Genomic DNA, 15073 nt, shown 5'->3' on the forward strand with positions numbered 1-15073 from the left:
TAAAAGTACAACCCAGTATAAAAGACTGGGCTAACGAAAATAAAGACTCAGGAGTCGCAGCTCCGAAAAAACACACAAACCAAAATACAAAATACCGGGGACAACGTCCCTCACCCACGGACTCACACGAGCCGAAAACAAAACGAAACAAAGAACAAAAGAACCTACAGGAAGGCGGCTGCAGTGTACACACACTAACGCGCAGACCCCTTCCTTACCTTTTCTGAACACAGAACCAGCACAATACCTGACTCGAATGCTGATTCTTACCATGTGCTAATACCGGCTAGGTGGCAGAGCGAACAGTGACACCAAAGCCTCGACCGATGGTCAAAGAGGGCTTTAAATACCTTCTGGAGGTAGCCACCCCATTGGCACTAATGAGCACCAGGTGAAAATAATAAACCCCTGGTGGCCACAGCCGGTGCTACCTCCCAACCCTGACATTACAGTAAATAAATAGGAACATTAACATAAATATGTCAATTACAGTTCAGCTTAACACTGGGAATGTTCAGTTGTGCATCTTTTTCACAGACAATTTAAGGCATATTAAAGAGAAGATCTCCTACCTGAGCAAATCACACCAACATCTGTAGAGTGAGCACAGAAGTTAGACCCAAATCCAGGGTGCTGGCACTGTGTCAGGGAGGATTCGTTTCCAGAACACCTCACATCACCCAACCAGTTGGGCCCACTGCCCTGTCCAAAGTGGGCACTGCTGAGAGCATCCAGAGCTCTGCCACAGCCAGCCTGTCTACACACCACCTCAGCGTCGCTCATGTTCCAGGAGTTATCACACACCGTTCCCCACTGGCCAACATGGTTGATCTCCACTCTGCCAGAGCATCGATCACTTCCATTCACCAATCTGATCGCTATATGAAACACATTTTTAATTGTCATGAAAAGATTGATTTTGTTGGGAAATTATTAAAAATACTTTCTTTAGCTACTGGACGGTTCATTCTGTTTAGGCGCTTAAGGCTGTGGATCTGGTTTGTGGTCCTGACCGGACAATGTAGTGTCCATTCAGAGTAATTTACCAGTACTGTTTGATGAATTTGCATGTCAATGACTCCCCGGCCCTGACAGTAGTAAATCCTGTGGTTTCACATTTGTTTCTGAAGCAAAGGTTTCTTTGTCTACATTTATTCATTCTCAGAGAAAGGGGGAGAAAATGCGACTAATGACAACATGCCTCATAAGTAAAGAAATTCTTTAAAAAAATAAAAAGTTTCCAAACTGTGATTTTAGTAGCCTAACTTTACTCAGGTGAAATATATAATTAAATAAGGTGTCACTTCTAGCAGTTTTCTCCCATTTTTTCACTTTGGTTATTCATTAATTTCTCTGGTTTTGTTGTGGTATTCAGAATAAAGGCTGGATCAGAAATTAATGGTGTCATCATGACCGACTCTCTCCAGTCATGTTGATGTTAAATGGGTTTGCCAGGTCAAAATCTGAAATGTCTTCCTATTTATACTATATTGGCCTTCAACCATCTTGATCGAGTGTCTGAATTCAGAAATCAAAATTTGCAGGGATTTTAGGACAGGGTTTCCCGACTGTTGTGCCGTCAGGTGAGGTCTGGTATGCCATGTGAAAAATCTCTTTTTATAAATGTAACAGTTCAAATGATTTTTTTTAACCCTTGTGTAGTCTTAAAATTCTGTCTACTCCCCATGTCCGAAGGGTCAAAAAGTACCCGCCTTCACTAAACCCCTAAAATAAAGCAGCTTCATTGATTTTCTACTTTGTCATCAAATGTCAAGTTTAAAAAAGATAATTTAGGGGGTTTTCTCTGCTGTTGAACATAGTGATGGGTCATGTTTGAGCCTTATGACAAGACAAGGGTTGATAATAACAAATCCCAGTGTTTCCCATGAATGAACTAAATTGTGGCAGCCTGCCAGTTCAATGAACGCTACTGCACCATCCCTTTCTAAACATGTGCAGCAGATGAGAGCAAGCTTTCAATACTGGCTGTAGCCAAAGGTTTTACAGGATGGATGATTATTCATATTGCCTCTCGCCAAAGATACCACCCACCTTCAATTTAAAAACTGGCTTACAGTTAATGAATAGGAACAGCAGCAGCATAAACTTTTCAATTGCAGTTAAGCTTAACACTCAGTATGTTCAATTGGTCATCTTTTTATGAGTCAATTTAAGGCATATTAATGAGAAGATCTCCTACCTGAGCAAATCACACCAACATCTGTAGAGTGAGAACAGAAGTTAAACCCAAACCCAGGGTGCTGGCACTGTGTCAGGGAGGATTCGTTTCCAGAACACCTCACAGGACCCAACCAGATGGGCCCACTGCCCTGTCCAAAGTGGGCACTGCTGAGAACAGCCAGAGCTCTGCCACAGCCAGCCTGTCTACACACCACCTCAACGTCGTTCATGTTCCAGGAGTAATCACACACCGTTCCCCACAGGCCAACATGGTAGATCTCCACTCTGCCAGAGCACTTGTTATCTCCATTTACCAGTCTGATCTGGGTCTGGAGATTTACTACAACAAACAGGGAAGACCTGTGATTTATTTTCATCGAGTGCAAAACAAGCCATCAAATTTTAGGACCTGTAGCTTGCTTGAAAATGTTACCATACAGATATACTTGTTTGTTAACATCAGCAAGTGAGCAGAAATTGTATTGTTATCTGGTGCATAATTATACCATATTTTCGAAAACATTGACCTGTGTAACGTTTTTGGAGACAGACATAACATCTCGAGATAAGTTGCAACATTAGAGTATGTAGACTACAAGGACTAAAAGTATTGTGTTGATATCATTTACCGGAGGGTTCACAGAAACTAGCTTTCTTGCTCAATTCTTTAAGCCTGCTATGTTCATGCAGCCCATATGACCAATATACTACAACAGCAAGCCATATAGCCGAATATCTAATGAGCTGGATTGAAACCTTTTTATGTCATCAGAATTTACCAGTCATATGGCCTGTCTCTTTTCAGTCATTTTGATGGATTTAAATAGGTTTGATGTTTGTCAGTTCAAAATCAGCCGTATTGCACTTCACATAACTGAATCCAAGTTTCCCATGTGAAATCATTTTTAAATGTTAAAAAGGGAGCAATGTGCGGGTTAAGCTTCCAGGAAAATGTGCATGTCAGTCAAAATTGCATTTGAGGTAGGCAGTGAGATGATTCCAAGATAGCCTTCAATATATTCAATTAAAGTGTCTACAAGATCATAGTTCATTCTATCAATAGGCTGACAGTAACCTTCCAAGAAGGCTATACCTGAAAAATTAGTCAAGCTTTTTTTTTACCATTTCCATCAGGATTTCTGATTATGTATTAGCTTTGTGTTCGGCAACGCTGGTCCACAGAAAATGCGAGACAAACGTTGGGATCTACAGCTACTGCCTGGACCTGACTACCATCAAGATATCATTAAAAAACTCATGTCAGTTTGTTTTCATCTACTTTTATATGCATGCTACTTAATCCCTAAATTATTACATTAAAGGGAAGATTGGAAAAATTGATGTCTGGCATAGACACAGAAGTATGGACCAAGAAAGGAATGGCAAAACAGCACTTTTGATGAAGGTGGAGGATGCTATTGCACCATCCCTTCCTAAATGTGCATACAAGATGAGCTTAAGCTTTCAATATTGACTGTAGCCAAATATTTTACAGGATAGTGGATCATTAATACTGCTTCCCACCAAAGATACAGCTAACCTTTGATAATAAGACTGGCTTACAGTAAATAAATAGGAACATTAACATAAATATGTCAATTACAGTTCAGCTTAACACTGGGAATGTTCAGTTGTGCATCTTTTTCACAGACAATTTAAGGCATATTAAAGAGAAGATCTCCTACCTGAGCAAATCACACCAACATCTGTAGAGTGAGCACAGAAGTTAGACCCAAATCCAGGGTGCTGGCACTGTGTCAGGGAGGATTCGTTTCCAGAACACCTCACATCACCCAACCAGATGGGCCCACTGCCCTGTCCAAAGTGGGCACTGCTGAGAGCATCCAGAGCTCTGCCACAGCCAGCCTGTCTACACACCACCTCAGCGTCGCTCATGTTCCAGGAGTTATCACACACCGTTCCCCACTGGCCAACATGGTTGATCTCCACTCTGCCAGAGCATCGATCACTTCCATTCACCAATCTGATCGCTATATGAAACACATTTTTAATTGTCATGAAAAGATTGATTTTGTTGGGAAATTATTAAAAATACTTTCTTTAGCTACTGGACGGTTCATTCTGTTTAGGCGCTTAAGGCTGTGGATCTGGTTTGTGGTCCTGACCGGACAATGTAGTGTCCATTCAGAGTAATTTACCAGTACTGTTTGATGAATTTGCATGTCAATGACTCCCCGGCCCTGACAGTAGTAAATCCTGTGGTTTCACATTTGTTTCTGAAGCAAAGGTTTCTTTGTCTACATTTATTCATTCTCAGAGAAAGGGGGAGAAAATGCGACTAATGACAACATGCCTCATAAGTAAAGAAATTCTTTAAAAAAATAAAAAGTTTCCAAACTGTGATTTTAGTAGCCTAACTTTACTCAGGTGAAATATATAATTAAATAAGGTGTCACTTCTAGCAGTTTTCTCCCATTTTTTCACTTTGGTTATTCATTAATTTCTCTGGTTTTGTTGTGGTATTCAGAATAAAGGCTGGATCAGAAATTAATGGTGTCATCATGACCGACTCTCTCCAGTCATGTTGATGTTAAATGGGTTTGCCAGGTCAAAATCTGAAATGTCTTCCTATTTATACTATATTGGCCTTCAACCATCTTGATCGAGTGTCTGAATTCAGAAATCAAAATTTGCAGGGATTTTAGGACAGGGTTTTCCGACTGTTGTGCCGTCAGGTGAGGTCTGGTATGCCATGTGAAAAATCTCTTTTTATAAATGTAACAGTTCAAATGATTTTTTTTAACCCTTGTGTAGTCTTAAAATTCTGTCTACTCCCCATGTCCGAAGGGTCAAAAAGTACCCGCCTTCACTAAACCCCTAAAATAAAGCAGCTTCATTGATTTTCTACTTTGTCATCAAATGTCAAGTTTAAAAAAGATAATTTAGGGGGTTTTCTCTGCTGTTGAACATAGTGATGGGTCATGTTTGAGCCTTATGACAAGACAAGGGTTGATAATAACAAATCCCAGTGTTTCCCATGAATGAACTGAATTGTGGCAGCCTGCCAGTTCAATGAACGCTACTGCACCATCCCTTTCTAAACATGTGCAGCAGATGAGAGCAAGCTTTCAATACTGGCTGTAGCCAAAGGTTTTACAGGATGGATGATTATTCATATTGCCTCTCGCCAAAGATACCACCCACCTTCAATTTAAAAACTGGCTTACAGTTAATGAATAGGAACAGCAGCAGCATAAACTTTTCAATTGCAGTTAAGCTTAACACTCAGTATGTTCAATTGGTCATCTTTTTATGAGTCAATTTAAGGCATATTAATGAGAAGATCTCCTACCTGAGCAAATCACACCAACATCTGTAGAGTGAGAACAGAAGTTAGACCCAAACCCAGGGTGCTGGCACTGTGTCAGGGAGGATTCGTTTCCAGAACACCTCACAGGACCCAACCAGATGGGCCCACTGCCCTGTCCAAAGTGGGCACTGCTGAGAACAGCCAGAGCTCTGCCACAGCCAGCCTGTCTACACACCACCTCAACGTCGTTCATGTTCCAGGAGTAATCACACACCGTTCCCCACAGGCCAACATGGTAGATCTCCACTCTGCCAGAGCACTTGTTATCTCCATTTACCAGTCTGATCTGGGTCTGGAGATTTACTACAACAAACAGGGAAGACCTGTGATTTATTTTCATCGAGTGCAAAACAAGCCATCAAATTTTAGGACCTGTAGCTTGCTTGAAAATGTTACCATACAGATATACTTGTTTGTTAACATCAGCAAGTGAGCAGAAATTGTATTGTTATCTGGTGCATAATTATACCATATTTTCGAAAACATTGACCTGTGTAACGTTTTTGGAGACAGACATAACATCTCGAGATAAGTTGCAACATTAGAGTATGTAGACTACAAGGACTAAAAGTATTGTGTTGATATCATTTACCGGAGGGTTCACAGAAACTAGCTTTCTTGCTCAATTCTTTAAGCCTGCTATGTTCATGCAGCCCATATGACCAATATACTACAACAGCAAGCCATATAGCCGAATATCTAATGAGCTGGATTGAAACCTTTTTATGTCATCAGAATTTACCAGTCATATGGCCTGTCTCTTTTCAGTCATTTTGATGGATTTAAATAGGTTTGATGTTTGTCAGTTCAAAATCAGCCGTATTGCACTTCACATAACTGAATCCAAGTTTCCCATGTGAAATCATTTTTAAATGTTAAAAAGGGAGCAATGTGCGGGTTAAGCTTCCAGGAAAATGTGCATGTCAGTCAAAATTGCATTTGAGGTAGGCAGTGAGATGATTCCAAGATAGCCTTCAATATATTCAATTAAAGTGTCTACAAGATCATAGTTCATTCTATCAATAGGCTGACAGTAACATTCCAAGAAGGCTATACCTGAAAAATTAGTCAAGCTTTTTTTTTACCATTTCCATCAGGATTTCTGATTATGTATTAGCTTTGTGTTCGGCAACGCTGGTCCACAGAAAATGCGAGACAAACGTTGGGATCTACAGCTACTGCCTGGACCTGACTACCATCAAGATATCATTAAAAAACTCATGTCAGTTTGTTTTCATCTACTTTTATATGCATGCTACTTAATCCCTAAATTATTACATTAAAGGGAAGATTGGAAAAATTGATGTCTGGCATAGACACAGAAGTATGGACCAAGAAAGGAATGGCAAAACAGCACTTTTGATGAAGGTGGAGGATGCTATTGCACCATCCCTTCCTAAATGTGCATACAAGATGAGCTTAAGCTTTCAATATTGACTGTAGCCAAATATTTTACAGGATAGTGGATCATTAATACTGCTTCCCACCAAAGATACAGCTAACCTTTGATAATAAGACTGGCTTACAGTAAATAAATAGGAACATTAACATAAATATGTCAATTACAGTTCAGCTTAACACTGGGAATGTTCAGTTGTGCATCTTTTTCACAGACAATTTAAGGCATATTAAAGAGAAGATCTCCTACCTGAGCAAATCACACCAACATCTGTAGAGTGAGCACAGAAGTTAGACCCAAATCCAGGGTGCTGGCACTGTGTCAGGGAGGATTCGTTTCCAGAACACCTCACATCACCCAACCAGATGGGCCCACTGCCCTGTCCAAAGTGGGCACTGCTGAGAGCAGCCAGAGCTCTGCCACAGCCAGCCTGTCTACACACCACCTCAGCGTCGCTCATGTTCCAGGAGTTATCACACACCGTTCCCCACTGGCCAACATGGTTGATCTCCACTCTGCCAGAGCATCGATCACTTCCATTCACCAATCTGATCGCTATATGAAACACATTTTTAATTGTCATGAAAAGATTGATTTTGTTGGGAAATTATTAAAAATACTTTCTTTAGCTACTGGACGGTTCATTCGGTTTAGGCGCTTAAGGCTGTGGATCTGGTTTGTCGTCCTGACCGGAAAATGTAGTGTCCATTCAGAATAATTTACCAGTACTGTTTGATGAATTTGCATGTCAATGACTCCCCGGCCCTGACAGTAGTAAATCCTGTGGTTTCACATTTGTTTCTGAAGCAAAGGTTTCTTTGTCTACATTTATTCATTCTCAGAGAAAGGGGGAGAAAATGCGACCAATGACAACATGCCTCATAACTAAAGAAATTCTTTAAAAAAATAAAAAGTTTCCAAACTGTGATTTTAGTAGCCTAACTGTACTCAGGTGAAATATATAATTAAATAAGGTGTCACTTCTAGCAGTTTTCTCCCATTTTTTTACTTTGGTTATTCATTAATTTCTCTGGTTTTGTTGTGGTATTCAGAATAAAGGCTGGATCAGAAATTAATGGTGTCATCATGACCGACTCTCTCCAGTCATGTTGATGTTAAATGGGTTTGCCAGGTCAAAATCTGAAATGTCTTCCTATTTATACTATATTGGCCTTCAACCATCTTGATCGAGTGTCTGAATTCAGAAATCAAAATTTGCAGGGATTTTAGGACAGGGTTTTCCGACTGTTGTGCCGTCAGGTGAGGTCTGGTATGCCATGTGAAAAATCTCTTTTTATAAATGTAACAGTTCAAATGATTTTTTTTAACCCTTGTGTAGTCTTAAAATTCTGTCTACTCCCCATGTCCGAAGGGTCAAAAAGTACCCGTCTTCACTAAACCCCTAAAATAAAGCAGCTTCATTGATTTTCTACTTTGTCATCAAATGTCAAGTTTAAAAAAGATAATTTAGGGGGTTTTCTCTGCTGTTGAACATAGTGATGGCTCATGTTTGAGCCTTATGACAAGGCAAGGGTTGATAATAACAAATCCCAGTGTTTCCCATGAATGAACTAAACTGTGGCAGCCTGCCAGTTCAATGAACGCTACTGCACCATCCCTTTCTAAACATGTGCAGCAGATGAGAGCAAGCTTTCAATACTGGCTGTAGCCAAAGGTTTTACAGGATGGATGATTATTAATATTGCCTCTTGCCAAAGATACCACCCACCTTCGATTAAAAAACTGGCTCACAGTTAATGAATAGGAACAGCAGCAGCATAAACTTTTCAATTGCAGTTAAGCTTAACACTCAGTATGTTCAATTGGTCATCTTTTTATGAGTCATTTTAAGGCATATTAATGAGAGGATCTCCTACCTGAGCAAATCACACCAACATCTGTAGAGTGAGAACAGAAGTTAGACCCAAACCCAGGGTGCTGGCACTGTGTCAGGGAGGATTCGTTTCCAGAACACCTCACAGGACCCAACCAGATGGGCCCACTGCCCTGTCCAAAGTGGGCACTGCTGAGAACAGCCAGAGCTCTGCCACAGCCAGCCTGTCTACACACCACCTCAGCGTCGTTCATGTTCCAGGAGTAATCACACACCATTCCCCACAGGCCAACATGGTAGATCTCCACTCTGCCAGAGCACTTGTTTTCTCCATTTACCAGTCTGATCTGGGTCTGGAGATTTACTACAACAAACAGGGAAGTCCTGTGATTTATTTCCGATGATTGCAAAACAAGCCATCAAATTTAAGCACCTGTAGCTTGCTTGAAAATGTTACCATACAGATATACTTGTATGCTAACATCAGCAAGTGAGCAGAAATTGTATTGTTATCTGGAGCATAATTATACCATAGTTTCGAAAGCATTGACCTGTGTTAAGTTTTTGGGGACAGACATAACATCTCGAGGTAAGTTGCAACATTAGAGTATGTAGACTACAAGGATTAAAAGTATTGTGTTGATATTATTCACCAGAGGGATCACAGCAACTAGTTTAAGCCTGCTATGTTCATGCAGCCAGTATGACATATATACTACAACGGCGAGCCATATAGCTCAATATGTAATGAGCTTCATTAGGAATCTAGTTAAATAAAATGTTGTTTTAGTATTTATCCTCAGCACAAACAGAGAAGTAAACGAGATGTCACCTCTTGTGGGTTTCACCTGTATTTCACTTTGGATATTCATGAATTCTTCTGTTTTCTGGATGACATGAAGAACGAAGGCTGGATTGAAACCATTTCATGTCCTCAGAATTTCCCAGTCATATGGCCTGTCTCTTTTTCTCATTTTGATGGATTTAAATGGGTTTGTCAGTTCAAAATCAGCCGTATTGCACTTTACATAATTGAATCCAAGTTTCCCATGTGAAATAAGTTTTAAATGTTCAAAAGGTAGCAATGTGCGGGTTATGCTACCAGCAAAATGTGCATGTCAGTCAAAATTGCATTTGAGGTAGGCAGTGAGATGATTCCAAAATAGCCTTCAATATATTAAATCAATTAAAGTGTCTACAAGATCATAGTTTATTCTATCAATAGGCTGACAGTGACATTCCAAGAAGGCTATACCTGAAACATTAGTCAAGCTTTTTTTTTTTTACCATTTCCACGAGGATTTCTCATTATGTATTAGCCTTTTGTGTTCGGCAACGCTGGTCCACAGAAAACGCGAGACAAAAGTTGGCACCTACAGCTCCTGTCATGTGAGAGGTAATACCCGCTGTTACCAGCAGAGGGCCGAGGATCATTGTTTGCACCTGTTCCTCATTGGCGTTAGGGGAATTACCTCCCGGGAGCATATTTAAGCCCAGTACTCACAATCCTTCAGTGCTTGTGTGCCAACTGTTCGCTCTTGCGCCAAGCCGGTAAAGTACAAGGTAGACTCTGACAGTTTTTGAGTCAGGTACTGTGCTGGTGGTTTCAATCAAACAAAACGGGTAAGGAAGGCGTTCAGTATTCTTCTGTTGTTCACTGGCGCCTTCCTGTAAGGTCTTGTATTTTCTTTTATTTTGGGACTCGTGTGAGTCGGGGGTAGAGGGACGTTGTCCCCGGTAATTGTATTTTGGTTTGATTTGCTTTCCGAGCTGCGCCTCGAGGGTTTTATTTTCTCGTGCCTAGCACTTTTACGCTAGGTTGTATTTTCTTTTTTCGTCGGTCCCGATCTGCTACCGTCAGTGCTGTGTTTCAAGCACAAATTTGGGTTTGAGTTCCCCCCTGTTTCGGAGGGTTGTTTTATTTTCTCAGCCGTTTTGGGCTTAATTTCTGTTATCGTTCTAATTCGCCTTCGGGTTAGTTTTTGTTCCTCCCTCTGTTCTGGGAGTAGGGGTTATCGCCTTTGTTTATATTGAAGTTTAGTTTCGAACACGTTTGTGTGCTCGCTTAAAAAGGGTTTCCCCTTTAGTCGCTACTGGCTCTCCGCTCAACCCCATCCTAACAGCTACTACCCGGGCTTGACTACCATGAAGATATCATTAAAAAACTATTGTCAGTTTGTTTTCATCTATTTGTATATGCATTTATATGCCTTAATCCCTAAATTATTACATTAAAGGCAAGATTGGAAAAAGTGATGGACTAAGATGTATGGACCAAGAAAGGAATGGCAAAACAGCACTTTTGATGAAGGTGGAGGATGCTATTGCACCATCCCTTCCTAAATGTGCATACAAGATGAGCTTAAGCTTTCAATATTGACTGTAGCCAAATATTTTACAGGATAGTGGATCATTAATACTGCTTCCTGTCAAAGATACAGCTAACCTTTGATAATGAGACTGGCTTACAGTAAATAAATAGGAACATTAATATAAACATGTCAACTGCAGTTCAGGTTAACACTGGGCATGTTCACTTGTGCATCTTTGTAACTGACACTTTAAGGCAATTTAAAGAGAAGATTTCCTACCTGAGCAATTCACACCAGCATCTTCATGGTGACTACAGTTATAAGACCCAAATCCAGGGTGCTGGCACTGTGTCAGGGAGGATTCGTTTCCAGAACAGCTCACATTACCCAACCAGATGGGCCCGCTGCCCTGTCCAAAGTGGGCACTGCTGAGAGCATCCAGAGCTCTGCCACAGCCAGCCTGTCTGCACACCACCTCAGCGTTGTTCATGTTCCAGGAGCTGTCACACACCGTTCCCCACTGGCCAACATGGTAGATCTCCACTCTGCCAGAGCATTGATCACTTCCATTCACCAATCTGATCGCTATATGAAACACATTTTTAACTGTCATAAAAAGATTGATATACTTGGGCAATTATTAAAAATACTTTCTTTAGCTGCTGGACGGTTCATTCAGTTTAGGCACTTAAGGCTGTGGATCTGGTTTATGGTCCTGACCGGACAATGTGGTGTCCATTCGGAGTCAATTCCCCGTACTGTTTGATGAATTTGCATGTTAATGACTCCCTGGCCCTGACGGTAGTAAATCCTGTGGTTTCACATTTTTTCTGAAGCAAAGGTTTCTTCGTCTATATTTATTCATTCTCAGAGAAAGGGGGAGACAATACGACAACATGTAGACTCATACGTAAATTAATGAAAAACTTAGCTTAGTTGCCTAACTGTACGCAAATGAAACAGAATTAAATAAGATGTCACTTTTAGCAGTTTTCACCTGTATTTCACTTTGGTTATTCATTCATTTCTCTGGTTTTGCTATGGTATTCAGAATAAAGGCTGGATTGGAAATGAATGATGTCATCATGACCGACTCTCTCCAGTCATGTTGATGATTAACAGGTTTGACTGGTCTAGCCTCATGGACAATTACATAAGTGAAAAGGCTGTCTGAAATGGCTTCCTGTTTATACTATATTCGCCTTCAACCATCTTGATCTAGTGTCTGAATTCAGAAATAAAAGTTTCCTGGGATTTTAGGACAGGGTTTCCCAACTTGTGTGCCATCAGTTGTGTTCTGGTCTGCCAAGGGAAAAATAACTTTAAAAAAATATTTTTTAAAATAACAAACAAATCTTAGGGTTTTCCATTAATTAACTAAATAGTGGCAGCCTGCTAGTTTAGGCATAGTAAAGAGAAGATCTCCTACCTGAGCAAATCACACCAACATCTGCATAGTGAGTACAGAAGTTAGACCCAAATCCATGGTGCTGGCACTGAGTCAGGGAGGATTCGTTTCCAGAACACCTCACATCACCCAACCAGATGGGCCCACTGCCCGCTCCAAAGTGGGCACTGCTGAGAGCAGCCAGAGCTCTGCCACAGCCAGCCTGTCTACACACCACCTCAGCGTCGTTCAGGATCCAGAAGTAATCACACACCGTTCCCCACAGGCCAACATGGTAGACCTCCACTCTGCCAGAGCACTCATTATCACCATTCACCAGTCGGATCGGGGTCCGGGCGCTGGCTACAAGAAACAGGGAAGACCAATGAGTTCTGTGATTTATTGCCTATGAGTGTTGCACAAGCCAGAAAATTAAAATGCCTGTAGCTAGCTTGATAATGTTAGTTACAGTTGCAAAGTATTCTACCATCAGCAAGTGAGCAGCAATTGTGTTGTTATCTTGTGCATAATGGATTCACATTCTTGTGTGGTTATCAAGACTGCTTGGAGACTGCTGGCTGGCTTATTCGGATAAGGCCTCACGCTGTGGTGCATAGGATGAGCCTAATTTCCTCAGATGAAATCTGGACTGTACCAGTCCCAACTTTCCCTGGTAGCGCCTTCAGGCGATGTGCAATTGCGATCTCATTACATTTCATTACATTAATGGCATTTGGCGGACGCTTTATCCAGAGCGACATACAACAAAGTGCATACCCATAACCAGGGATAAGTGCGCTGAAAGACCTTAGAGGGAAGTACAATTTCAACTGTACAACAAAGATAAGGACCAGTGCCTATTGAAATTTTTCTTTCTTTTTTTTTTTTTTTTTGCCAACAAATAAACAAACACACAACAAAGCAAAAGAGACCAAAACTATCCAAACACTGCTTACCTAGCCAACCAAAAATACAGATACACAAAGTAAATCACAGAAAGACAACAATTAAGGTTCACAGGGAGGTAGGGAGGAACGGGGAGAGGTGCTGCTTGAAGAGGTGTGGAGAGATTCAGTTTGCGCTTGAAGGTGGGGAGAGATTCTACAGTTCTGACCTTAACGGGGAATTCATTCCACCACCGTGGAGCCAGAACAGACAGTCTTGAGCGTGAGGTGGAGATTCGGAGAGGGGCAGGTGCCAAGCGGCCTGTGGAGGCTGAACGAAGAGCTCTGGCAGGGGTGTAGGGTCAGATGATTTTTTGGACGTAAGCTGGGGAAGACCCCTTAACTGCTTGGAAGGCTAGCACCAATGTTTTGAATTTGATGCGAGCCATGACAGGCAGCCAGTGGAGGGAAGTAAGTAGGGGGGTGACGTGTGAGTATTTGGGAAGGTTGAAGACCAGACGAGTTGCTGCATTCTGGATAAGTTGGAGGGGTCTGATGGCGGACGCTGGGAGGCCAGCCAAGAGGGAATTGCAGTAGTCCAGGCGGGACAGAACCATCGCTTGGACCAGGAGCTGGGTCGAGTAGGGGGTGAGAAAGGGGCGGATTCTCCGTACGTTGTATAGGAAGAACCTGCAAGACCGGGTCACCGCCACAATGTTATCGGAAAGGGACAGTCTGCTGTCCATCACCACGCCGAGGTTTCTTGCACTGGGTGATGGCGTGAGTGTGGTATCCCCGAGGGAAATGGAGAGATCCAGATGAGGAGAGGTATTAGCAGGGATGAGTATCATTTCAGTCTTGCCTGGGTTGAGCTTTAGATGGTGGTTGTCCATCCAGCTCTGTTTGTCATTCAGGCAAGCAGAGATACAGGCTGAAACCTGTGTATCAGATGGTGGGAATGAGATGAAGAGTTGGGTATCGTCTGCATAGCAGTGGTAGGATAGCCCATGTGCAGTGATCACAGGGCCAATGGAACGGGCCTAGGACTGAGCCCTGGGGAACTCCTGTGGCAAGGGGCCGAAGTGTCGATACCGTACCAGCTCAGGCAACCTGGAAGGAGCGATCAGAGAGGTAGGACTCAATCCAGTCCAGGGCTGTGCCACAGATGCCCGTTGTTGACAGGGCGGACAGGAGGATGGAGTGATCCACAGTGTCGAAGGCAGCAGAGAGATCTAGAAGAATGAGGACAGAGGAGAGGGAGGCTGCTCGTGCGGCATGGAGTGATTCACTGACGGAGAGGAGCGCGGTCTCTTTCGAGTGGCCCGATCTGAAGCCAGACTGATGGGCTAGCAGGTTGTTGTTAGAAAAGAAAGAAGAAAGTTGAGTAGAAGCGGCTTGTTTTATGGTTTTAGAAAGAAAAGGAAGAAGAGATACCGGGTGGTAGTTCTGGATGATGGAAGGATCCAGAGTAGGCTTTTTTTAGCAGCTGAGTGATGTGGGCCCTCTTGGAGGATGCTGGAAAACAGCCAGAAGTCAGGGAGGAGTTGACAAATGTCAGGTATGATAGTCTGGAGAAGAGGGGATAGGGTCAAGGGCACAGGTTGTAGGGTGGTGGGAGAGCAGGAGTTGAGAGACATCAGTCTGTAAAGGGGGAGAAAGTAGAAAAGGAAAGGATGGGCCTAGAGGGGGGGAAGGGCACAGAGAGGGGGGCGGTGGTTGTAAAGGATCTGCGGATGTCTGTGACC

General features: G+C 42.2%; 1 protein-coding gene across 1 annotated transcript in view; it reads right to left on the minus strand.

The window, feature by feature from the left end:
* LOC133126690 (deleted in malignant brain tumors 1 protein-like) overlaps positions 1-15073 on the minus strand; it is a 36245-nt gene that overhangs the window by 333 nt on the left and 20839 nt on the right. Inside the window, exons 6-14 of the mRNA XM_061239026.1 lie at positions 12480-12803; positions 11337-11650; positions 10677-10693; positions 8789-9092; positions 7161-7466; positions 5480-5815; positions 3867-4175; positions 2197-2521; positions 592-883 (exon numbers count right to left, since the gene is read on the minus strand). Of these exons, the coding sequence (XP_061095010.1) occupies positions 592-883; positions 2197-2521; positions 3867-4175; positions 5480-5815; positions 7161-7466; positions 8789-9092; positions 10677-10693; positions 11337-11650; positions 12480-12803 (2527 nt within the window). The remainder of the gene's footprint in view (positions 1-591; positions 884-2196; positions 2522-3866; positions 4176-5479; positions 5816-7160; positions 7467-8788; positions 9093-10676; positions 10694-11336; positions 11651-12479; positions 12804-15073) is intronic.

This window comes from Conger conger, chromosome 4 (genome assembly GCF_963514075.1).
Source record: "Conger conger chromosome 4, fConCon1.1, whole genome shotgun sequence".
In the NCBI taxonomy this organism is placed as follows: domain Eukaryota; kingdom Metazoa; phylum Chordata; class Actinopteri; order Anguilliformes; family Congridae; genus Conger; species Conger conger.